This window comes from Phyllostomus hastatus, unplaced genomic scaffold (assembly GCF_019186645.2).
Source record: "Phyllostomus hastatus isolate PE091 unplaced genomic scaffold, TTU_PhHast_1.1 phas_scaffold_78, whole genome shotgun sequence".
NCBI lineage: Eukaryota > Metazoa > Chordata > Mammalia > Chiroptera > Phyllostomidae > Phyllostomus > Phyllostomus hastatus.
The window spans coordinates 112720627-112745715 of NW_025334041.1; the positions used below are offsets into that span (position 1 = coordinate 112720627).

The window sequence follows — 25089 nt, forward strand, 5'->3', positions numbered from 1 at the left end:
GATTCTTCAGTCGGGGGCACTGACCTCTTTTCCCTTAGATTGTCAAATAAAAAAATGACAACAACCAACACAACAATAGCCATTTGGTGTGAACGAATCAAAATTATACCTATTTTTTGTCAGATCAGCAAAAAATAACAGTATTTTTTGGTGTGTCACAGAATTTTAGTAATTCGTTTATGTGTGCCACAAGAAGAAAAGCGTTGAAAATCGCTGCATTGGAAGATTTTAGAGATGTCATCTGTGGGATCATCTGTGCAAAAAAGAAGTGTTAGTAGTTATTCATTCTAGTCAGGTTACATCAGTTTATAGAAAGCATCAAATTTTTTTGTGTGCAAATTGTTCTAATCATTTTTAATATTTTCATCACCTAACAGGTATTTTGGAATGAGAGAATATTTATCTTTAGAACACCCTTAGCTTACAATCTATGCACTTTAATGGCAGATTTCCCTTCAGGGATTCTGATAATGCTAATACCACCTCTTTTTCTTTTTTGTGGCAAATATTTGAAGAATAATTTGGGATAATTACTTGAAGTCATAGTATGAAGAATATAACGACTATTTAGTGACTGACTTTTTTTCCCCAACAGAACAAAGATTGGAACCCAGGGGAAGTTAAAGTGAAATGACTCTCTCTTCTGTCTTATTCCCTAATGAGCGTATATATCAAGTTGTTCAGATATTTCAGGCAGCAATTCTGCCAATATAGCTAGATCCACTGTGCTACACAGTGGTCTTTCTTTGAGGAGTCATACACCTGCATAAATAATACTTGGCTCTTACTGGGATTCATTTTTCTCTAAAGACAGCTGCATTGTTCCTTATGTAACTTCCTTTGCTTTAAGGTGTGAGTCATGGCCCATTATATTATATGATTCATGTGTGTACATTTAACCTAACTTGCTATGAAGTTACTGGTGAAAACATGAGTGGCTGTTCCCACATCTGATGTCTCACCCTTTAGTAAAGTACTGGACATTTCTGTTTATGAATATGAATGAATGAAATCTTGCAGTCAGCTGGAGGGTTCTTTACCAGTGTTTCATGGATTTTATAATTCTAATTCAAACCATTTTACTTTTAAGCAATTAACAACACATAGATACTTCTATTCCTGTGTAGTTGAAGGGAGATTTAAACCATTTTAAGTGCTTCTTTTATCTCTCACCAGCCCCTTTTAAAAAGTGAGTAAGTTTAGGTTAAGAATCTTGTTAGTTTCTGCCAAAAGTAGATTTTACCACACATCTTCTATGACCTTCCATTGCTATTGTTAATATGAGTCTAATTAAGATTATGTATGATAAGGCTGATTTTTTTAAGACTAATATTAAAAAAAACCCTGAAGGCATTTTAGTATGCAGAAGGTTCCCAATTTAATGAATTATTCAGTTCTGATTGATGAGAATTAACATTTTTCTTTTATTTTTATTTTTTCTGTCTTTTTTTTAATTGTTGTTCAAGTACAGTTGTCTCCATTTTCCCCCCACCACTCCCACCTACCCCAAGAAAATTGCTAGATCTTTCTGGAAAAAGAGGCTTTTTATTGATAGATAATACAGTTCAGTCTATAAAAATGTTGAGGTTTTTTTTTTAAATTGTGTTTAGTATATTCACAGGCCTAATAACCAGTTTATTTGTTTGTTTATTTATGATCTTACCCCAAGGATATGTTTATTCGTTAAGGAATGGGGTGGGGAGAGACAGAGATAGAGAAACACTGATGTGGGAAAGAAACATTGATCTTTTGCCTCCCACACACTCCCTGACTGGGGATTGAACTTGCATCCTAGCTATGTGCCCTAACCAGGAATTGAACCTGCAGTTTTTGGTCTTTGAGATGATGTTCCAACCAACTGAGCCACCCAGCCAGGGTATAACCAGTTTTTTAAAACTGTGGATTGGAACTTGTTAAAAATAGACATATTACTGTTTATTCCAGTCATTCACCAAATACTGATCAAATGCCTTCTATTTGCCAGTCTTCTAGGTGAAAATCCCTATATCTATTGTCCCTGCAATCTACTAAGAACATATAGGCAATAAGCAATACACATGATACATGGTATAGTATGTCAGAAGGTGGTAAATGCTATGGAAAACAGAAAAAGAAGAATAGAATAAGGGGGATAAAGAGTTCTGGTGTCTTTATCCACAGCAATCAGACAAGAAAAAGAAATAAAAGGCATCCAAATCGGAAAGGAGGAAACAAAACTGTCACTGTTTGCAGATGACATGATAGTATACATAGAAAATCCTATAGACTCTACCAAAAAACTGCTTACCCTAATAAATGAATTTGGCAAAACAGTGGGATACAAAGTCAATATCCCGAAATCAAAGGCATTTCTGTACGCCAACAATGAAACAGCAGAAACAGAGATCAAGGAAAAAATCCCATTTGAAATAGCAAAAAGAAAAATAAAATATCTAGGAATAAACCTAACCAAAGAGGTAAAAGACCTGTATTCAGAAAACTACATAACACTCAGGAAGGAAATCAAGGAAGATACAAAAAAATGGAAACATATACAGTGTTCATGGATTGGAAGAATTAATATCATCAAAATGTCCATACTACCCAAAGCAATCTACACATTCAATGCAATTCCTGTTAAAGTACCAATGGCATATTTCACAGACATAGAACAAACACTTCAAAAATTTATATGGAATTATAAACGACCCTGAATAGCTGCTGCAATTTTGAGAAAGAAGAGTAAAGTAGGAGGGATCACAATACCCGACACTAAACTATACTACAAGGCCACTGTAATCAAAACAGCCTGGTACTGGCATAAAAACAGGCACATAGACCAATGGAACAGAACAGAGAGCCCAGAAATAAGCCCAAGTCTCTATGGTCAATTAATATTTGACAAAGGAGGTAGCAACATAAAATGGAGTAAAAATAGCCTCTTCAACAAAGGGTATTGGGAGAACTGGACAGCCACGTGCAAAAAAATGAAACTTGAGCACCAACTTACACCATATACAAAAATAAATTCAAGGTGGATAAAAGGCTTAAATATGAAACGTGACACCATTAAAGTCCTAGAGGAGAACGTAGGTAGGAAAATCTCAGATATTTCACGAAGAAACTTTTTTACTGATGTGTCCCCTAGAGCAAGGGACATAAAGGAAAGAATAAACAAATGGGACCTCATCAAAATTAAAAGCTTCTGCACAGCTAAAGAAAACAGTATCAAAATTAAAAGAGAACCAACTGTATGAGAAAACATATTTGCCAATGATACCTCAGACAAGGGTTTAATCTCCAAAATATATAAAGAACTTACAAGACTGCACTCTAAGAAGACAAGGAATCCAATTAAAAAAGTGGGCAAAGGACTTGAACAGACACTTCTCCAAGGAGGACATACAGAAAATCCAAAGACACATGAAACGATGTTCAATATCGCTGGCTATCAGAGAGATGCAAATTAAAACCACAATGAGATACCACTTCACACCAGACAGAATGGCCATCATAAACAAAGCAACAAACAACAAGTGTTGGAGAGGTTGTGGAGAAAAGGGGACCCTAGTGCACTGCTGGTGGGACTGCAGACTTGTACAACCACTATGGAAAGCAGTATGGAACTTCCTCAGAAAACTAAAAATGGATCTGCCTTTTGACCCTGCAATTCCACTGCTGGGACTCTATCCTAAGAATACTAAAACACCAATTCAAAAGAACCTATGCATCCCAATGTTCATAGCAGAACAATTTACAATAGCTAGATGCTGGAAGTAACCAAGATGCCCATCAGTAAATGAATGGATCAAAAAACTATGGTACATTTACACAATGGAATTCTATGCAGCAGAAAGAAAGAAGGAGCTCCTACCCTTTGCAACAGCGTGGATGGAGCTGGAAAACATTTTGCTTAGCGAAACAAGCCAGGCAGTGAAAAACAAATACCATATGATCTCACCTTTAACAGGAACCTAAATACCAAAATAAAGAAACAAGCAAAATATAACCAAAGACACTGAAATAGAGGACAGGCTGACGGTGACCAGATGGGAGAGAAGAGGGAATTTAAGGGGACAGTGGGAAGGGTTCACAGGAACAAATTTAAAGGACACATGGTTATAAACTAAGGGGAGGGTGGTAATGGGAGGGAAGTGGAGAGGGTGGGAGGGGGGACTGGATTGGGAGTAAAAAGGAGAAAACTGTAGTTGAACAATGATTAAAAAAATAAAAAAAATTCTGGTGTCGATGTGGGGTGGAGGAGACAGGTTGCAATTTAAAATAAAGTGGTCATGTAAGTGCCAAGAGAGGGTAACATTCGAGCAAAACCTTGAAGGTGATAAGGAAGTTAGGCATGTAGTATCTGGGGAAAGTGTTCAGGAAGGATAAAGCCAGAATAAATGCCCTAAGATAGCAGCAGCCCTGGTATGATTGAGAAATTCAAGGAAAGTAGAGTGGCTGGAGCAGAGTTTTTCTAAGGGCAATATAGTAAGAAGTGACCAAATCATGTAAGGTTACAGAGACCACTGGTGAGATGGGGAACCATGGGAGGGATTTGGACATGAGGATGGTAGGATCTGATTTTTATTTTAAAGAATTATCTGGCTGCCGTGTTGAGAACCCAGGGCAACCAGTATTGATAATAGACTTGGTGGGGAGAGAGGACAACTATTGCAGTAATTCTAGCAAGAGGAAGTGTGGTTAGAGAAATAGTAGACATGCTGAATAGTCATCAGATTCTAGATGTGTTTTGAAGGTAGAGAAAACAGTATTTACTGAAATAGTTGATGTTGGGTGAGAGAGAGGGTTTTGGTTTGAGCAAAAGGAAGTGTGGAATTGCCATCAATAAATGGGGAATCCTGTGGATGAAACCGATTGGATGGGGACTTGGCAGCTTGGCTTTCTATGGCAACTTGGCTTTCTATGTTTAGTTTGAGATACTATTTAGATTTATTAATGGAAATGTGGAATGAGCTGTTGGATATATGAGTGTTGAATTCAAACGAGAGTTTTGAACTAACATATAACATTATAGAGTATATGAATTATAGTAAGTATAAAATATGTAACATTCTGCAAATTTTCTTTTGAAAGAGTGAAAATTAGTGATTAGAATTTCTTTTCTACTAGAAGTTTTGTGTTCTTTTTAAAGAATTTATAAACTAACAAATCAAATTGTTTTTAATTTTGAATGCAGGTTGATTGTGGAGTTTTCAAGTGTTCCTTGAGTCGTGTAAAATAAAGGTGTTGATGAGCACATGCCAAAGAAGTAAAATTTTTGAGATGAAAAGATTATTGAAGACTATTTTGTATAATCTCTTAGTAATAACTAATTACATAAGCTAATTTTAAAAATTTGTGATTCAGTCCTAATTGAATTCAGAAAATGGGATTAAAATGAGGGGTTCCTGATGGTAGCATTTTGGGGCTCAGTTTACTAAAAGTCACTCATATCTTTCAGGGTGGTTTTTTTCTGTCTCTTTCAAGAGAGCTTTGATGATGACCTAAAAAATAGAATTGGTTGCTATTTCTTAGATACTATATTTTGTGTGACATATATGTAATGTCTTTTTAAAATTAATGTTATTACAGGGAAAATGTTCGTTGTGTCATTTATTGACATAACAGTGAATTGACTTACAGTGTTCAGTATTTTATTGAAAAAGGCTGTTTCATTTGTTTCACTCCATTTAGAAAAGGAAGACCAGTGTCTCATGCCTGAAGCTTGGAATGTGGACCAGGGAGTAATTACCAAACTCAAGGAACAATACAAAAAGGAGAGAAAGGGGAAAAAGGGGGTGAAGAGTAAGTGGAAAACATTGTATCTATAATTCATAAATCTTGCCTCTTTCATATCCCCCATTTTTTTTTCAATGTTTTCCTAAAACTACTTACTCTTTTTGTTTCTACTCCTGACCTCTTTCTTTTTCACCTGCTCTCAGGGGTTGAAATTAAATGGTTAGCTATTTAATTATGAACTTAAAAAATCAAAATAAAACAAAACTATGCGTATGATTATGGAATGATGATATATATTCTAATAATGAATCCCCAGCCTCATGAGAGAGTGGGACTATGTATTTAAACATAGTGATAATTTGATTTTTAAAAAATGTATGTGCTTAATTATAATCATGATTTTTCACTGTTGACAGTTTTAGACAATTTTAAATCTCATTTAGTATGACTCACCGGCAATCCACCAAACTTATTGCTTATAAATTATAGAATTGGAGACAGAACATTAATTTCTACCCCTGAATGTTCTATGTGTTCATAACACACAGTTCATGTGGCTTCACCACTATATGCTATACAGGGCACAGATATACAATTTCTGAAAACTACTTATTTTCTAATTTAACACTTTTGGCCAGTTGCATTTATAATGTTACCAATGAGCTTTTTTTTTTCCAATAAAATGTGTGCCACATCAAAAAAACAGAAGCTAAAATTAAATTTCTAGCCCTGTGAATCATATATAATTCATTAAAAGTATTAATAAAGTTTAGCAATAGATCTAGTTAAGCATGTAAATTTAATGGAAATACAATAGCTTTCAAACATCCCTGAAAACCTTAAATATCTTCTTAGGAGAGCAAGCTTAAACTATCTCCTTGTGTTTCCACTCATTAACATTATGAATTTGGGTCCTTTTTTATGGCAATAGGAATTTCATCCTTTGGGATATTAAAGTAATGTAAGATGAGATTAAAATCCAGGTTAGTGAAACATGTATTTAAAAGTTGCAAAAGACTGGAAGGAAATATATTTTTTCTTTTTATAGTGATGCTAAAGCTTATCAAAGACCAGTCATTCCTGTTAGGACATTCTTTTACAACCTGGTAATTACTGGAAAACATTTAAATCTTTATTTAAAATATTTTAGAATTTACAGGTATTTAGCTTGAATGGGTAAAAGACAGTGGCCATTATTGATATTATCATACCAGCCATTACATAACTGAGAGATGATGTCATTTGGTGTTACCTGAATATAAGTTAAATCAATATAAATATTAAAACATAAGAATATTTGTAGCTTTATCCAAATAAACTGATAAAAATTAATCTTAACAAACAGTAGTGAGGCATGATTTGTTATGGCTTTTCAGAATCATGATGAAAGCAATTTAACTGAAATTTTGTGGAAAATTTGTACATACATGAGAAACAAGGAGAATATTTTAATTTTTAGACTGGCTTAAAGTTGATATATTTCTTTAAGTCATTATGCTATAATAATGAATGTCTTGAAATGTAAAAGATCTTTAGATTGGAATGATATAGGACATATATAGAATCCACCTACTGTTACATGGATTATTCTGTTCTTATCAAATTATATCAAGGCATCACTGTAGTTGAAATTCAGCACTTAAAATCTAAAACTGCACCATTTGACTGGAACAGTATTCTTATTAATAGAAGTTATTAGATTTCCTGAATGTGGAGATTGTGATCACTATTCATGCATACAGCAAAAAGTTTTTTGGCATGATGATGAAAAATGACTCTGTGAGGGGGACTCCCAAAATCTGGAATTATCTTCTGGGGGGTGGGCCCTTTGTAGTACAGGCTTTCCCCACTAGGTGAGTGTTCTAGGAACCCATCTGTATCCAGTGTACTAGCTGGCGTTGTTGTGAGAGACTGTGTTCGGACTCAGTGAATGTTTTTTGAAGACTCTTTCAGTGTATTTGCTGATTTTGTAATGGTTGTACAAGCTCACCTGTGCACACAGCACTGAGTGTTTAGCCGTCCCCCATGCCCCACCCTCTCTATACAGCCGATCTCACCCTGAGTGACTTTTTTTTGTTTCCTTGGATGAAAAAAGTCCTCAAAGGAAATGTTTTGCCCCTTGAAAGAGGCAAACAAACAAAAAATAAACAAACAAACAAACCAACCCAGTAGTAGTGAAAGGCATCAAAATTGACAAATTTAAAAACTGTTTTGAGCAATGAAGAAAATGTCTCGATAGGTGTATTGCATCAAATGGAGAATGCTTCTAAAGTGACTGAAGTTTAAACATGTAAGAATAAATACACAATTTTTAATAACTAAATTCCAGGGTTTTTTTGGGTCCCCCTCTTGTATGGGGAGAAGTTTTAATGTCTTTTACTGAAGATAGACTATAGACTGAGGTTCAGCACATTTCGTTTGCATTGTCAGTTTGTATTACCTGGATAAATGGTAACCTAGGAACAAGTCACAATGATAAAAAGAGAACTGAAGCAAAGCTTTGAATTGATAAATGAATTAATTCATAATTCACCATGTTTTTTTAATTGAACTGTTTATTCATTGGAAAAGTTTGAATTATTTTAATATATTCTAAGTAGAAATATTTCCAGTCAAATTGTGTACTCCAGTCATACTGTCTTGAAATATATTTTTAGGTATTAGTTAAAATTGCTTGTGCTGGTTTAGGAAAAAAACCATAACAGACTATGGGTAAGATTTCCCATTCTTAATTAAACTTATAACAGGAAAAACTACTGAAGATCTGTTTCAGCCTCTATCCTATATAAAACAGTCAAAACAGGGATGTGAGAGAATGAAGAATCAAATTTCTGGTAAGTAATCAGCAGGGCATGAGACTCCACCTTGGGTATCATAGCTTCAGGATGTAAGGCAATGAATGCAACTTAATTTAAACAAATAAAAACTGATATTACTGTTTAATTCAGTACACAGCAGTAGCTTCACCATCTGTGGTGTCTGTCTGAATTTAGAGTAACATGCCAGGATTATAGAATATTATTTTTAATGGTCTAAATTGCATATGAGCATATTTCCATATAAACAGTGATGTTATTCCCTTAATTTTTAAAATACCGGTATATATAAAATATAAGTCTTTTCAAGAAATAATAAACTTTTAAAGTAATTTGAAAACTTGGAAAATAATTACTTTTTAATATACTAGGGTGGCTTTCAAGGTGAATGTTGGACTTGTGAATAAAGTTTTATGGCACCATTTTAATGCAGTTGGTTAATTCTATTTCTTCTCTTTTGTTCTCTCCCTGCCTTTTTTGGGCTAGGACCCAACAGGTCAAAACTACAAGATATGCTTGCTAATTTAAGAGATGTTGATGAACTTCCCTCATTGCAACCATCTGTGGGTTCACCTTCCAGACCTAGCAGCTCCAGGCTTCCTGAACATGAAATAAATAGGGCAGATGAAGGTGAGTATTTAAGACATTCTGGAGCACAAGAAACATTTGGATATACATATCTAAATTCTTATTAGAAAGGACTCTCTAAAAGAGGAATTGTGGTCTACCAATATTTGATCTATATATTCCCCAAATGTAGGTTTTCTTACATTCAGTGGAGTTTGATCCCAACTTTAATCTTTAAGACTTGAAAAGGGATGTATAAACATTAAAAACCACTCTAAATTTTGTCTTTGCAGTTTCAGATAAAGCTTCCGTTGTCTGTATGTGCTATATACATTTATAACTTTATTTTTATGGTATTAAGAAGGAAAGCCACACTTAAGTGGCACTATAGTAAGTTCTAGAAAATCTTAGCAATGAAATAAGGTTGTGCCTATTGTTGCTTTCTCTTTCTTCAGCCCTCGAGTCTGCTGGTTTAGCCATTGATCATGTTTTCAGGTTTTGCTTGGCCATTTCTAGAGCATCAGCTAAATTAGCCCAAACAGTATGTGTGGTCAGATTCCACAACTGTTAGTCTTTATTTGAAGAGTAATTTTTGTTTAACTCCTGAATAAAGTTATCTGAAAATACTAGAAATGGAAACAAAACAAAACAAAACAAAACACTGGACTGAAGACCTAGTTCTATAGTGTTACATGAATCGTTTGGTTGAAATTTTGACATAAAAATTGCTTTTCTAATTTAAACAATCCCCTCATCAATTGTAAATGTTTCGAGTTCTTTGAATACCCGCAGAGGATACATGGTATGTTCTGGTAAAACCCATTTTCTGAAATTATTTCTGCTTTATTGTATGGTGATTTGAAAATGTCTTAATTTGTACTCTCCTCTGTTCTTACAAGAATTTTAAGTAGAGTTTCTGTGCAGACTAATAAGTTGATTTGTTAATTTTAAGGAAGACTTAATTTACTTCTTTAACAGTCAAAGTTTAAACTACTAAATTCATCTAATTAACTCAAATATTTGTCATCAGTAAAGTGACCAGTTACAGAATGCCACTGGAAGACCATCCATGAGTTTGTCAGAATAATTTGCAATAGAAAAAAGTGATGTTTTATTATTGGCCAAATTAAGTAAAATCATTATTTTATATAATAAATTTGGCATTTTACTTTTAACTGGTTCTTCTGTGATAATGACCAAAGGGATCAGGTTGATATGTCCAGTATTATAAGGATATGTATATTTATCACCATATAAATCTGACATCTTGAAACATAGTTGGAAACTAAAGAAAAGTGTTCAAATGGACACTTAAAATTTTTGTGTTTGAAATAAACATTCTTCAGTGAAATATAGCATACCTACAGAAAACTGCTCAAGTCACGAAAGTATAGCTCAGTGAATTATTACAAAGTGAACCCAACCATGTCACCACTGCATCAAGGAGCGGAGCAGAGCATGGCGAGGGTCCTAGAAATCCTGCTAGGCTCCCTTCTAATCACTGCCCCTTCTTTCCTCTGCAGAGGTAATCCTGATTTCTGTCACCATCTAAGAGTTTGCCTCATAGGCATATTTTACAATTGTAACTATTTTCATTTGAAATTTTCTTTTTTTAAGTATATTTCATTGGTTATGCTATTACAGTTGTCCCATTTTTTTCTCCCCTTTATTCCCCTACACCCTGCACCCTCCCTCCCACTAGTATCCTGCACCCCCCATCCCCCCTTAGTTCATGTCCACGGGCATACATATAAGTTTTCTGGGTTCTCCATTTCCCATACTATTCTTAACCTCCCCCTGTCTATTTTGTACCTACTATTTATGCTTCTTAGTCCCTGTACCTTTTCTCCTCTCCTCCCCCCCAGTAACCCTCCATGTGATTTCCATTTCTGTGATTCTGTTCCTTTTGTAGTGGTTTGTTTAGTTTGTTTTTGTATTTCAGTTTGGTTGTTGATAGTTGTGAGTTTGTTGTCATTTTACTGTTCATAGTTTTTGATCTTCTTTTCCTTAGGTAAGTCCCTTTGGCATTTCATATAATAAGGGCATGGTGATGAACTCCTTTAATTTGACCTTATCTGGGAAGTACTTTATCTGCCCTTCCATTCTGAATGATAGCTTTGCTGGGTAGAGTAATCTTGGATGTAGGCCCTTGCCTTTCATGACTTGGAATACTTCTTTTCAGCCCCTTCTTGCCTGCAAGGTTTCTTTTGAGAAATCATCTGATAGCCTTATGGGAGTTCCTTTGTAGGTAACTGTCTCCTTTTCTCTTGCTACTTTTAAAATTGTCTCCTTATCCTTTAATCTTGGGTAATCTAATTACGATGTGCCTTGTTGTATGCTTCCTTGGGTCCAACTTCTTTGGGACTGTCTGAGCTTTCTGGACTTCCTAGAAGTCTATTACCTATACCAGATTGAGGAAGTTCTCCTTCATTATTTTTTCAAATAAGTTTTCAATTTCTTCCCCTTCCTCTTCTCCTTCTGGCACCTCTGTGATTTGTATATTGGAATGTTTAAAGTTGTTTCATAGGTTCCTAAACCTCTCCTCATTTTTTTGAATTCTTGTTTCTTCATTCTGTTTTGGTTGAATGTTTATTTTTTCCTTCTGGACCAAATCATTGAGTCAAGTCTCAGTTTCCTTCCCTTCACTGTTGGTTACCTGTATATTTTGCTTTATTTCATTCTACATCTGATAGGTTGGCTATCTCTTCTTCACTTAGTTCTATTTTTGAAGCTTTGATCTGTTCTTTCACTTGGGCCATATTTCTTTGCCTCAGCACACCTGTTACATTGTAAGGGGCAGAGCCTTAGGTATTCACCAGGGTGCGCAACCCATATTGCTGAGTTGTGGTGCTGTATGTTGAGGGGAGGGGTCTCTGAAAGGGAACAATGCCACTTGCTCTCTCTATCCACAAGCATATTAGGCCCTTCTGGTGCTGCCTCCTGTGTGGGTGGGTTTGTGTACGTTCTAGGACCCTGTGGGTCTCTCCAACAAACCTGTGAGGCTGGGAGGTTCTCCTGCTGCTGCAACCCCCATAGGATTTTACAGCCAGAGGTTTTGGGGCTTTATTTCCCCACTCTTGAACCCTGGGTTGCATGGTTTATCTAACTCCCCAGTTGTTCCTACTGGTTTATCTGCATGCAAATGTCAGACCTTCCAGTCTGACAGCTGCCACCTTGCCTGCCCTGGTCCTCCAGCCACCACCTTGTTGCACGTCCTCTGCACTCTGGCTTCCCATCTCTGCATCTCCTACCAGTCTACATGAATGTTTCTTTGGTTGTCGGACTTCCATACAGTTTGATTTTCTGGCAGTTCTGGTTATTTTTTGTTTTTAAATTTGTTAACCTTCTTTTGGTTTTGTGAAGAAGCAGAGTGTATCTACCTACGTCCCCATATTGGCTGGAGGTCTGAAATTTTCTATATTCCTCCAGGTTATAGAATTAACAACTTTGTTTGAATCAGACCTGTAATGGCCAGAATCACTTGTTATATCTGTTTAATAGTCCATGGAAATAATTTGGGTAACTAGCATGAATTATCAAATGAGGAAAACTGATTCACTTTTTTTTTTGTGTAGTGAAAAAAAGAACAAAACTATTGGGTTTGTTTCATGTTTTACTTTTCTACAATAATTAGATGATATGTTTAGCTATGGTTGTATGTGGAAAAAGCCACCAGTTCTTCAAGATTTTCCGCACACTGAATTTTATTGTGTTTAAAAGCATTTAAAAATAATCAAACATGCCTTTATGAGACTAATTGTTGACTCTTTAGAAGTGTTTTTATGTTTCCTGTATCTTCTTTCAGTGGAAGCACTCACATTTCCTCCTTCTTCTGGGAAGTCATTCATCATGGGAGCAGATGAAGCTCTTGAAAGTGAACTGGGACTTGGAGAATTGGCAGGCCTTACAGTCGCCAATGAAGCAGATACACTAACTTACGATGTAAGTGATAGTTTTGTTTTTATTGTTTTTATTCATTTTTGAAAGAAAAAGTTAATTTTATAGAAAATTATGGCAATAAAGAAGCAAAGGTATAGTGTTTCGTTCATTTTAATTACAAACTTTGAAAACTTGAATATATTATAAAGATAAACAATATTTTCCACTTCATATAGTGATTAAAATTATGGACTTTATCTAAACCTGTAAGTTAGTATAGCTTGTTTATTGCTTTTAGATAAAGGAAGGAATTCCCTTTCCCATTACTAAATTTGGGTTTTGTTTTATGTTTTAGGGCATCAGTAGTTAATTGAAATTCATGCCTGCCTAACTGTATCATTTGCCGTTTTAGTATGCTAATATACTGCCAAGAACTGATTTTAGCTGTTACTAGGCAGGGATGTGTACAGGGTTCTTTGCAGATACTGAGACTCACCCATCAGTGATTTGGACTAAAATTGAAGACTTTATACCTTTATGAATCCTAAACACATTTATTGTAAATGCATTTATACTTGTTCATCATAATAAATATCAGAAAATAGTTATTTCATAAGCTATTTACAACCTGTCTTTTATCTTCATTAATATCCTCTCACTTTGCTACCTCATTGTCTTTGTTGGAGAATACAGTGTAGCTCCTGCTGCATGTGGGGCATGTCGGCCAGATGCCTAAGTAGACCCCATATGGACACAATAAGAAAGTACTCCAAGGAGGAGCCCTCACCATTCACTCCTCTTCCTGCAGATCCAAAACTCTCACTCTCGGTTGCTAAGTCCATTAGTAGGTGTTTTGGTTTCTATCTCCAAAAACAGAAGAAATCCATATGCTTCTTTTTGCCTCCCAACCTAGTCCATTTTTTCTTTACCTTAAACTACATAATAACCTATTCTAAACAGACTCCTTGTACTCCATTTTCCCCATTTGTGATAGATTTTTTCCCCAGCATTTTTGTATTGTGTTTTATATATGTCTTTTAAAAATACCATTTAGTTGACTTTTGTTTTTTTCATCTAACATTTGACAGACTTTTGAATTGGAGCATTTAGTTCATTTCTTTCTAAAGTAATGACTGATATCTTTGGATTTAACCATGCCATCTATTTGTGTTTCTTTTTATCCTACTTTTGCTGATATTGGGATTGATTATCTTTTATTATTTCCCTTTCCCCCATTACTTGGAGTTTATACACTTTTTCACTACTCTTTTAATCATTATCTCAGAGGTTACAACACATATCCTGATCAAAATTTTATAAGTACATACATTGAGCACTATTAACTCTATATTAAAAGCTCCCATGCTATGTATATGTCATTCTTGTTACATATTTTATTTATACATTGATCTCTAACAAGATACTATTTTGTACACTAGATACTCAGTCCATTTTTCTTTTTCCCATTCTCCCCTGCGTGTCTGACTGTCCATTTGGGATCACTTTCCTTTTACTCTAAGAACACTTAATATTTCTTTCTTCACTAAAGATCTATCTAACTAGTGCCCAATTCTCTGTTCCTGGTTTTATCTAACTAGTGCCCAATTCTCTGTTCCTGGTTTTCTTAAATTTTCCTTATTTCACCCAGGTGGGTTAACTTACCTCTAATACTGAATTCTAGTTGGCAAGGTTTCTTCTTTTTTTTTTAAGCACTCTATATATGTTATTTCATTGTTCTTTCAATTATAGTCTAATTTTTTTCCCCTCTGATATTTCTTTGTCTTGTCTGCCAAGGATTAATTTTCTTTTAATTAACCTACTTTTATTTTCATTGTTGTTCATTACAGTTGTTCCCTTTTCCCCCATTGCTCTTCCCCACCCTACTCACTCCCCACCCAGCAAATTCAGTCCTCCCCACTGTTGTCTTTGTCCGTGGGCCCTTTATTCATGTTCCTTGACTTGACCCTTGCCCTTCATTTCCCCATGATCCCCCTCTTCCCTCCCCTCTGGTCACTGTCAGTTTGTTCTTTATTTCTCTATATGTCCCTGGTTCTATTTTGCTCACTTGGTTGCTTTGTTGACTAGGTTCCACTTACACATGAAATCATATGCTACCTGCTTTCACTGCTTGGCTTATTTCCCTTAGTATAATGCTCTCTAGTTCCATCTGTACTGACGCAAAGGGTAGGAGCTCCTTCTTTATTTCTGCTGTGTAGTATTCCACTGGTAAATGTACCATGGTTTTTTTGATCCACTCATTTACTGATGGGCACTTAGGCTGTTTCCAGCACTTGGCTATTGTAAATAACATTGCCATGAACCTTGGGATACACAGGTTCTTTTGAGTTAGTGTTTCAGGATTCTTAGCATATAATCCCAGCAGTGGAATTGCCAGGTCAAAGGGCAGTTCCATTGTTAGTTTCCTGAGGAAATTCCATGCTGTTTCCCACAGTATTTCCCACCAGTCCTCATTCTTACCAACAGTGTAGTAGAGTTCCCTTTTCTTCACAACCTTACCAGCACTTGTTGTTTGTTGATTTGGTTATGATGGCCATTCTGACTGGTGTGAAGTAGTATCTCGCTGTGGTTTTAATTTGCATCTCTCTGATGGCTAGTGATGCTGAGCATCCTTTCACATGTCTCTGGGCCCTCTCTATGTCCTCCTTGGAGAAGTGTCTGCTCAGGTCCTTTGCCCATTTTTTAATTGGGTTGTTTGTCTTTCTGGAGTGGAGTCCTGTGAGATCCTTAAATATTCTGGAGACCAAACCCTTGTCTGAGGTATCATTGGCAAATATATTTTCCCATACGGCTGGTTCCCTTTTCATTTTGCTGATGTTTTCTTTAGCCATGCAGAAGCTTTTTATTTTGATGAAGTCCTATTTGTTTATTCTTTCCTTTATATCCCTTGCTGTAGGGGACATATTGGTGAAAATATTTATTAACTTTTGGGGGTTTTTTGAAGTGAACATATCCTCATGATTTTATTGTCACCTAATAAAACAAGAAATGAAGCTTAGAAGTGGACCACTTGGCCCTTTCTCTTCTTATCTCCTCCCAGTTCAAAATGCTTGCATCTCTTAACAGCCAACATTCTCTTAGATCTGCAGTTGGGCTCAACATGTTCAAGCTTCAGCACAATCTTCTTTGTAGTTTTAGGCTTTTTCCAGAAAATTGGCTTAGTCTGCCCACCACAGCCAACTCAGCTTACTGTCATAGTGCTGCTTCCCCTGGGCATATAGAAGATCCTTTCCCTTCTTTAACTGTATTACTTTGTGGGGTCAGTGCTTGCCACACTTCTTACAGAAAGACCAGCGGGTTTTAGGAGCATCCATCGTGTTTGCAAGAGTCCTAACAGCACAGAAAAAGCTTATTAACCTTTTTGAAGGTTAAATATTAACCTTCTTTATAGTAACCTTAGATCTTCTTAGTATTATGTTTTCATCAGCTTTGTAAAGTTTTCATCCATTTATCTTCAAATACTGCTTTTTCATCACTCTTTCTCTTCTCCTTCTAGAACTCTAGTTATAGTGTTAGATCTTCTTTATATATCCTTTGTCTGCTCTTCCCTTATTCAGTATTTCACATCCTTTGATTTTCTGTACTTCAGTCTAGATTTTTATATGACCCATCTTCCAGTTCACTACTTTTCTCTTTAGTTTTGTGTAATTTGTAATTAAGCTCATCAATTGATGTCTCATATCTTTTGCTTCCAGAATTCTTCATCATTTACAGATTTCTCCCAAAATTTTAAGTTTTGTCGTTTGTCTTGAACATAGTTTGCATGATTATTATAAAATTTGAATCAGAAACCTGTATTTCTGTTGCTATTATGTGTGGTTTCTGCTTGTTTTCGTTTGTTGTATTATTTTGTATGAACACATATTTTATTATGCCCAAATAACTATATTTGAAAAATTGTCTGTAAAATAACTTTAGGTCTAAGATGATATCTTCCCTCAGAGAGCATATTTTAATTTGCTTCTTTGGTTTTCTGCAGCCACTAGAAATCTGTATTGCCTCACTCTGTTTTCAGTTTTGGGGCTGATCTAAAGCTAGTCTACAGTCCCTGTAAGGGCTTGTGTGCTTACAGTTCATGCTTATGTCTCGGATCCAGCCTTTTGAAATCAAAACCCAAAGCAATGTAGGTCACCAAGCCCCATTCTTTGGGCAGTTCCTGGACACCAGTTTGTGCCCCACCGCACTGCCGACCTGTCAAAAGCACAGCCCCACCTCTCAGCCATCCATCTTGGAATCAGGAAACACTGTTAGGGGAAAAATTCCAAATATCAGGTTTTTGTCTTAGGTCTCTGTCTTCCTCTTGATGCAGACGTGGCTTTTCTTCACCATTTTGCTGGTTCTCCAATTCTTTATTTTTATATCTGTTTTTCTACTTGTGCTTAGTACAGTTAGTCCCAATGGTCTGGTTCATCATGGCTCCACCCAGATGTTCCCTCAATACTAACCCCCCAAAGATTTGTTCAGTATGCAGTGAAATTCAGTCCTCTTTCAGCTCTAGAGAAAGCTCACTTTTTTCATAGTTCTTAATTAATGGAAAACTTAGTGTTATGTATATCTGTTTCTAAAAGTAGTTCATAATTTTATTAGACATATTAGTAATCTGTCACTGTATAACAAATTGCCCCAAATTTACAGCTTAAAACAAATATTTATTATCTCATAGTTTATCTGGGTCACCAATCTGGAGGTAGCTTAGCTGTTTGCTTCAGGTCACTCATGTAGTTGCAATCAAGACGTTGGGAAGGGCTACAGTCTTACATGAAGTCTTGACTTGAGGAAGATCTACTTCCAGATTCACTCATGTGGTTGTTGGAAGGCCTTGCTTCTTTGCTAGCTGTTGGCTGGAGACTAGTTCCTCACCACATGGGCCTGTCTATGGGCGTCTTAGCAGGGCAGCTGGCTTCACCCAGTGTGATTGCCCTTCAAAGAGAGGTACTAAGAAGACCCATGAAGGAAGGTTTTTTAATCTAATTTTGAAAGTGATTTGTTACCACTCTGCTGTATGTTATTAGTCTCACAGAGCAACCCTGTGATGTGGAAGGGGACTATACAAAACATAAATACGAGTAGGTGGGGTTGATTGGGAACCATTTTACTGGCTGCCTACCTCATTAAGCTATTCAGAAGGAATCTAATTGCTCTTACATATGAACGCCTTTTAGCTCTTTGAGAAGAGCAGATAGGAGTCAACTCAGCTTTTCCCTCCCCCAAGAATAACTAGCCCAAATTCTTACATAATATATTGCATAGTATGTTTTGTCTTCTCTTATTGCCCCAGTTGTGACATGTCCCACCCAAATTTTTCTCCAGATTGTTAAACTTCTGAGTTCTAAATTATAGTTTATATTAAGAGTATACCCTCTGAAGCCCGTCTGCTGGGGTTTGAATCTTAACTCTTCTGCTTACTAGAGGGCAAGTCACTTAATTTATCTTTTTCTTACATATTTAGTCTGTAAAGTGGGGATAATGTTAATTCCATCCTCACAGAGTTTATGAAGATAGAGTTAACGCATGCTGAGTCTTTTGAATAATATTCAAAATGATGAATAATGCTCAAAATAGCAACTGTTGTTAGTACCTTTTTGGTTTTTGTTATTGGTACTGTTTCTCCAGTATGTTACCAGTACTATCCTCACTCTTGATTAAACCTAGCATGATTATTACCCTTGGAGTGTGAAGAGTTTATGCATGGTGCCAGTGTAAAGTGACGCACAAACCTTGTTAGTTGTCCTATTACTTGGAATGAAAACATTGTGCTTTTTTTTGTTTTTTTTAGTTGTTGAGATGGAGTTTCTGTGAAGGAAAGCAGTATAATGATGTGTGTGTTTTACTGATGTAATCTATTTTTATAACATCTAATTGTTTCTTCTAATTTTAATATTTTATATTTCCAGTTTATAAACCTTGTTGCCAATTTGATGAAAAATTTACTTCTTTTTAGCAAATATCGAAAATCTCAAAAGTACAATAATCTATAATGTTAACATGTTTAAAGATAACTTAATTTTTCAGTTACTCAAAATTAGTCTCTGTACTAAAATTTAGGTTGACATTACTTGTCTTTTTTAATCATCCTAGTGAAGATTTATTATCTGATCATATTTCTATACTGAATTGTTACCTGTTTTCTTATTATTTGCCTATTGGTTTGGTTATTTACATTAAAAAATTATAATATTTTTGACAATTGCAAAATGTGATGGTTTAATGATAAATCAACAAAAATTAATGTTGAAATGTAGTTATATTCCCAATGCTGAGCTAAATGTATAGGTGTTTTTTCCTTTTGTTTCTTGAATAGATAGCAAATAATAAAGATGCATTGAGGAAGACTTGGAACCCTAAGTTTACATTAAGAAGTCACTTCGATGGCATTCGAGCCCTTGCTTTCCACCCCATTGAGCCTGTTTTGATAACAGCATCAGAGGATCACACATTAAAAATGTGGAATTTACAGAAAACAGCCCCAGCCAAAAAGTGAGAATATTCTACTTTAACTTTATTTGACACATTTTTAACAGATTTTCAGCAGAAAAATACTTTATTATTTACTGTTAAGTTGTCTGTATATCTCTTCTAGTTTTTTTTTTTCTTCACCATATCATGTAATTTAGAGTGTTTCCCTTCATACTCAAAATTGAGCAATCTAGTATTAGGTTGGAAAACTGACACTTAGGGAGAAATGGTATTATGTGATGGTTTCCCAGGATTTGTGAATCCTAATTACAATCCTTATACAGTATTTTAAATGTTTGTCTTATTTAGGGAGCCCTTTGAATGTACTGAAAGTTTCTGTTGTTGCTATAGACAGGGATAGGCATGTTTAATCATCAACCTCCCACCCCAATCCTGTCCCACTGTTTACAAGCCTTGGACTTATGGAGTGGAAGGGAGGGAAAGCTGGTTGGGAGGGGTGAGGGACCTCTCTTTGGTCTTGCCTTTTGGCCTTCTGGTACTCTCCATACCCACCAATATGTCTGTACTGAAAGGCTGTGTTGTTGCTGTCATTTAACTGCTAGTCTTGGCTTTGGCCCCTTGGTTTCTCTCTGGACCTGGACAGATGTGAGTTGCTATAAACCCTTTTAACAGTCACCACGGGAGTCCTGATCCTGCTTGTTGGGGTCCTTATTAGAGCTCCTCTCTTTTTTCCCTTGGGTTACGTGGCCCAGAACCCAGCAGCTGCCAGCAAGGGCTCTTTTATAGTGTCAGGCATTTCTGCTATTAGAAGAGTAGGAATGAATTTCAAATGGTGGAGATTACAGAAGTTTTATTACTGGTAGAGGATATCTATGATTAGGGACATTCCTGCTGTGAGTCATACATGGACTAGATCTTACTAAAACCAAGTGAATACTCACTTGGATCAGATATCTGCAGCAGAGAAAAATCATTTCCTGGGTATAAATTGTGCTTTTTGTCTTTCTAGTTCTTTGGTCACAATGGACACCACATTAGACTAGAGACTATGTGAATGTCTCACCATATAGTCTTGACTGAATTTTAGAAAAATATTGAAATAATTATTACTAAGCTATCTTGCTGGTGATAGCTTAGTAATAATACCTTCACATGTAAATAACAGTGGCCTGTTTACCTTTGAACTTAAAACTTTGGAAATGACTTGAGAGAGATCATATACCTATAAAAATAGTTGTAATACACTATAGAACATGGTATTTGACTTTAAATCCAGTTTCCATTAATAGTCATGGCCTGTTTAGGTGCTATACAGTACTCATACATTCAGCATTCTGAGTAGTGAATGAACTGATGACTTGGACGGTTTCTGCAGGTATCGAGGGCAGATATATTAACCTTCATGGAAATGCCAGGAATTAAAGTACCATTTATTGAAATTCTCTGTGCATGGTCCTGCCCTAGGCTGTTTTATTGGGTTGGCCAAAAAGTCCAGTATTTTTTTCCGTACGATGGTTCTAATAGTGCTTAATTATCTTTAACTTCATTCAAAACAATTTTGTTAGATTGTGTTGTGACAGCTGTCATATCAGCATGCATTTAAAGTGAATTTTTGTGCAGTTATTTTATTTTGAATATGGAAGAAAATATGCAACATTTTAGCATATTATTTTGTATTTTAAGAAAGGTAAAAACACAACTGAAACACAAATAAAGACATGTGCAGCATATGGAGAAGGTGCTGTGACTGACTGATCAGATGTATCAAAAGTGGCTTGTGAAGTTTCTTGGTACTATTGACATTTTGACCAAATAATTCTTTGCTGTGGGGCTGTCTCATGCATTGGAAGATATTTAGCAGCACCCCAGGCCCCTACCCACTAGAAGCCAATAGTGGGAGATAGCCAACATACTCAAAATATTCAGATCAATAAAGTTATTGGTGGAAATGAAAAATGTGTCGTTCATTTTACAGAAAAAACCATACGGACTTTTTAGCCAAACCAGTACTTGTAGAATCTCATTTAATTCTATGAATATTGGTATTATCCCTATTTCTTTTGTTTTATTTTAAACATAGAGGAATTTGAAATTCCAAAAGATTAAGTCATTTGCCTAAACTTAGTTAATAACAGAATTGGAAACTGAATCTAGAATTTATGACATAATTCAGTGATACTGTTTCCTGCTGAAACTTAGGGTGGTAACAGTCCTCTCTTCTTTCTGATGTAGGAGCACCTCTCTTGACGTGGAGCCTATCTATACATTCAGGGCTCATAAGTAAGTATGTGCCTTGTAAAAAATCAACATCACTGTTCGTCAGCCTCATTGGGATATTTTATTTTCTCTCACTTATGTATTCATATTATGAATTTTTTGTATTTAGTAGCTTTTTTTTGTAAGTGTAAAAGAAATTGGAAGATAATTGTTAAAATAAGTTTATCAGTACCAAATAGGGATTCTTGCTGAAATTAGGTTTTATTTGCATGATGTTTAAATGATGTATATATCTCTCATAAAGTTGAGGAAATTAGATTAAAATATTAGAAATCCTGACCTCTTTTCCTTAAAGATAACCTATATAAAATATCCAAGAATTTTTTATTGTGATAGGATATTACTTGCTTTTTCTGTTTTCCCGTTAAGCTTAAGGAGTGTGTGTGTGTGTGTGTGTGTGTACACACACATATAGTCACTTGCTTTGTAGCACAGAGATCACATACTTTTTATATAAAGGGTTAGACAGTAAATATTTTTAGGCTTTCCAGGCCACATATTTGTTGTATATTCTTGATTTTAGTTTAGTTTAGTTTTATAACCCTTTAAAAAGAGTAAAACCCATTCTTAGTTTGAAGACTGCTCAAATTAAGACCACTGGCTAGATTTGGCCCTCAGGCCATAGTTTATCAACTTTTGGTTTAGCAGAGGAAGAAAAATGAACAATGCTTTGATAGTATTTTTACTCATTGTACAACACTGAAAAGTAGAAAGGCATTTTGATAATTAAGTATTCTTACTTATAATAAGTCCTACTATCAGATTATTTTTGAAACTAGCAATTGGTTTTCTCTCCCAGAGGGCCGGTGCTCTGTGTGGTGATGAGCAGCAACGGCGAGCAGTGTTACAGCGGTGGGACCGACGGGCTGATCCAGGGCTGGAACACCACCAACCCCAACATCGATCCCTATGACTCCTATGGTACGTGCGTCTCCAAAGATACAGAAGAATAGAATGTTTTCTTTTCACACAGTTTACATAGCACACATAAAGATAAAATGAGATATTTAAAAAAAATAAATCAGAAAAGAGAACCATATCTTTTTATTGTTCAAAAGGACTCCTATATTTAGGAACTAATTTGATATGTAATGCTAAAAGAAAAAAGAAAAAAATACTCTTCCTGAGAAAACAGTTCCTGCCACCCAGAGTCTTACTGATTGGAGATCCTGGCCTGATTGACAACTATTTTCCTCATTTTAGGCATCTGAACAGTACTTGATGTATTATTATTAATCTGTAATAATATTTTATCACTATTCTAATAGACAACTTTGAAGGAAAATGCACATTGGCATCATCTTCTTGATCAATTATTGGAGGGCATAGAGGCTAATGACATTTCAAGTCCATGGCACCAAAATATTTAAAAGGCCTTAAAAAATTAAGGAGTGCCCTTTAGTCTTGGGAACAGTACCATGAAGCACAAATTCTTATTTTAATCTATCACTAGTTTTTAGCATGAATTTCTTTGTAAAACCTGGTTTAGGAATTGACTGTTTTGGTTTCCTCTTAAATTCTAGAATGGTATAAAGTATCATTTATCATTAAACCATATTTTATTTTCATCATCACTTTAGATTAATTTTATTGCCAAACCTAAACGAAGATAAGAAATTCAGTAAATAAAAAAATTTCCCATTTATTTAATAGGAATTTAACATGTTTGTGAGAAGTCAACCTACTGTCTCCCCAGTTTTCTTACACATTTATCTGTTTCGTGCCTTTCCTCAATTTTTTATATATCTGAGAGTCAGTTGTCCTCATTCTGCCCCAAGCCAACCCCTTCTGTTGTTGCTGTTGACCCCATTCTCCCTTGTTTCCTTCGAGGCTGCACACTACCCTCCTCCTAAACCCCACTCCAAGTCTCTCTCGTTCTCATCTTAAGCCTTTCCCTCTTTGTTCTCTTTCCAGCTCCAGCATATAAGTAACTTCAGTTTTCCCCCATCCTGGGCAAGGGGAGGTGTTTTCTGACTCGTTGCTCTCTCTGGCTTCTGTTTAGGCTCTCTTTCCTTCACCATCTGCATCTCTTTGTGGTATTATCTAGAAAACACAATTACTGGGTACTGATTCCTTGTCCTTTCCCTGTGCACCACCATCCCTCTGCATTTCGTCTTCTGGTCATGCCATTTTAAATACAAGATTTTCAGTGCTGATCCAGAGGGTACTTTACAAACCCTTCTTTTTACTGGATATATTGGCTCTCTGAAACTGGACAACTCCATCCTCTTTGAAATTTGTCCACTGTGGGATTTTTTGAAATGTAACTCTGACAATTTCTGTTCCCTATCCATCATAAACCCTTTTTATTTTTCTTACTTTAAATAGTGACATTTATCCAGGTCCAGACCCTGACTCATTCTTTGCATTGTCCATATAGTCTATTCTGTTTTAGATTGAATCCACTTCTGTGATGTTGACTCATAAGGCTCTTCTTTAAGCCTCAGGCTTAAACATTTGCCTGTTGAACATTTTACAGTGGGTGCCTCATTGTCCATAAATACTCTCAAGTGCTGTTTCTTCTTTATATTTTGCCGTGTATAATGTGTACTTCTTCACTCAAATTTTTGAGGGAAAAATAAGGATGTGCAATTATACATGGGTAGTACCTGAAATACCTTGTATCTGTTCTTGCGTTTGTAATTATTCATTACATAAAATTTCTTGTGCCATAATATGTTAAAAAATAAATGCTAAAATTCCTTTATAATATGAAAAAACAAGTATCTAAGTAAATAAATGATTGAATTAAAATATTAAAATGAAAGATTTTTTTCCCAAAAGTTTGGGCCAAAAATGTGGGTGCACGTTTTACACAGGAGCTCATTATACATGGCAAAATATGCTATTTATTAGTTGGTGTCTCTACCAGAATTACCCAAATTAGAAGCCTATGAGTTATCCCTTTTTTCCTTGTTCTGTTTTACTATCTACACCTTATTATTTACTTAGTGTTTTTGATGTTACTCCTGTTTTTTGAATTTACTCTTGCTCTGTCCCTTTTACCACTGCCCTTGCTTGGGTCTTCATCATTACTCTCAGTCTACTGAAACTGTCCTTGCCTTTATCTTGATCTTGTTTAGTCTGTTTTCTGTACAAAGTTACCTTGTTATGAAGAAATTAAGGAAGACACAAATAAGTTGAAGCATATACTGTGTTCATGAATTGGAAGAATTAATATCAACAAAATGCCCATACTGCCCAAAGCAATTTATAGATTTGTTGCAATCTCTATTAAAATACCAATGGCATATTTCACAGAGCTAGAACAAACATTTCAAAAATTTATATGGAACCATAAACAACCCTGAATAGCTGCAGCAATTTTGAGAAAGAAGAGTGAAGTAGGAGGGATCACAATACCTGATATTAAAATGTATTACAAGGCCACAGTAAT

General features: G+C 35.5%; 1 protein-coding gene and 1 pseudogene across 1 annotated transcript in view; one reads left to right on the forward strand and one right to left on the reverse strand.

Annotated features, from left to right (window-relative positions):
• STRN (striatin) overlaps window positions 1-25089 on the forward strand; it is a 98312-nt gene that overhangs the window by 49519 nt on the left and 23704 nt on the right. The window contains exons 8-13 of the mRNA XM_045828539.1: window positions 5674-5784; window positions 9021-9164; window positions 12907-13043; window positions 19300-19475; window positions 21648-21695; window positions 22492-22613. Coding sequence (XP_045684495.1) covers window positions 5674-5784; window positions 9021-9164; window positions 12907-13043; window positions 19300-19475; window positions 21648-21695; window positions 22492-22613 — 738 coding nt within the window. The remainder of the gene's footprint in view (window positions 1-5673; window positions 5785-9020; window positions 9165-12906; window positions 13044-19299; window positions 19476-21647; window positions 21696-22491; window positions 22614-25089) is intronic.
• LOC123811979 lies at window positions 15994-16312 on the reverse strand (annotated as a pseudogene).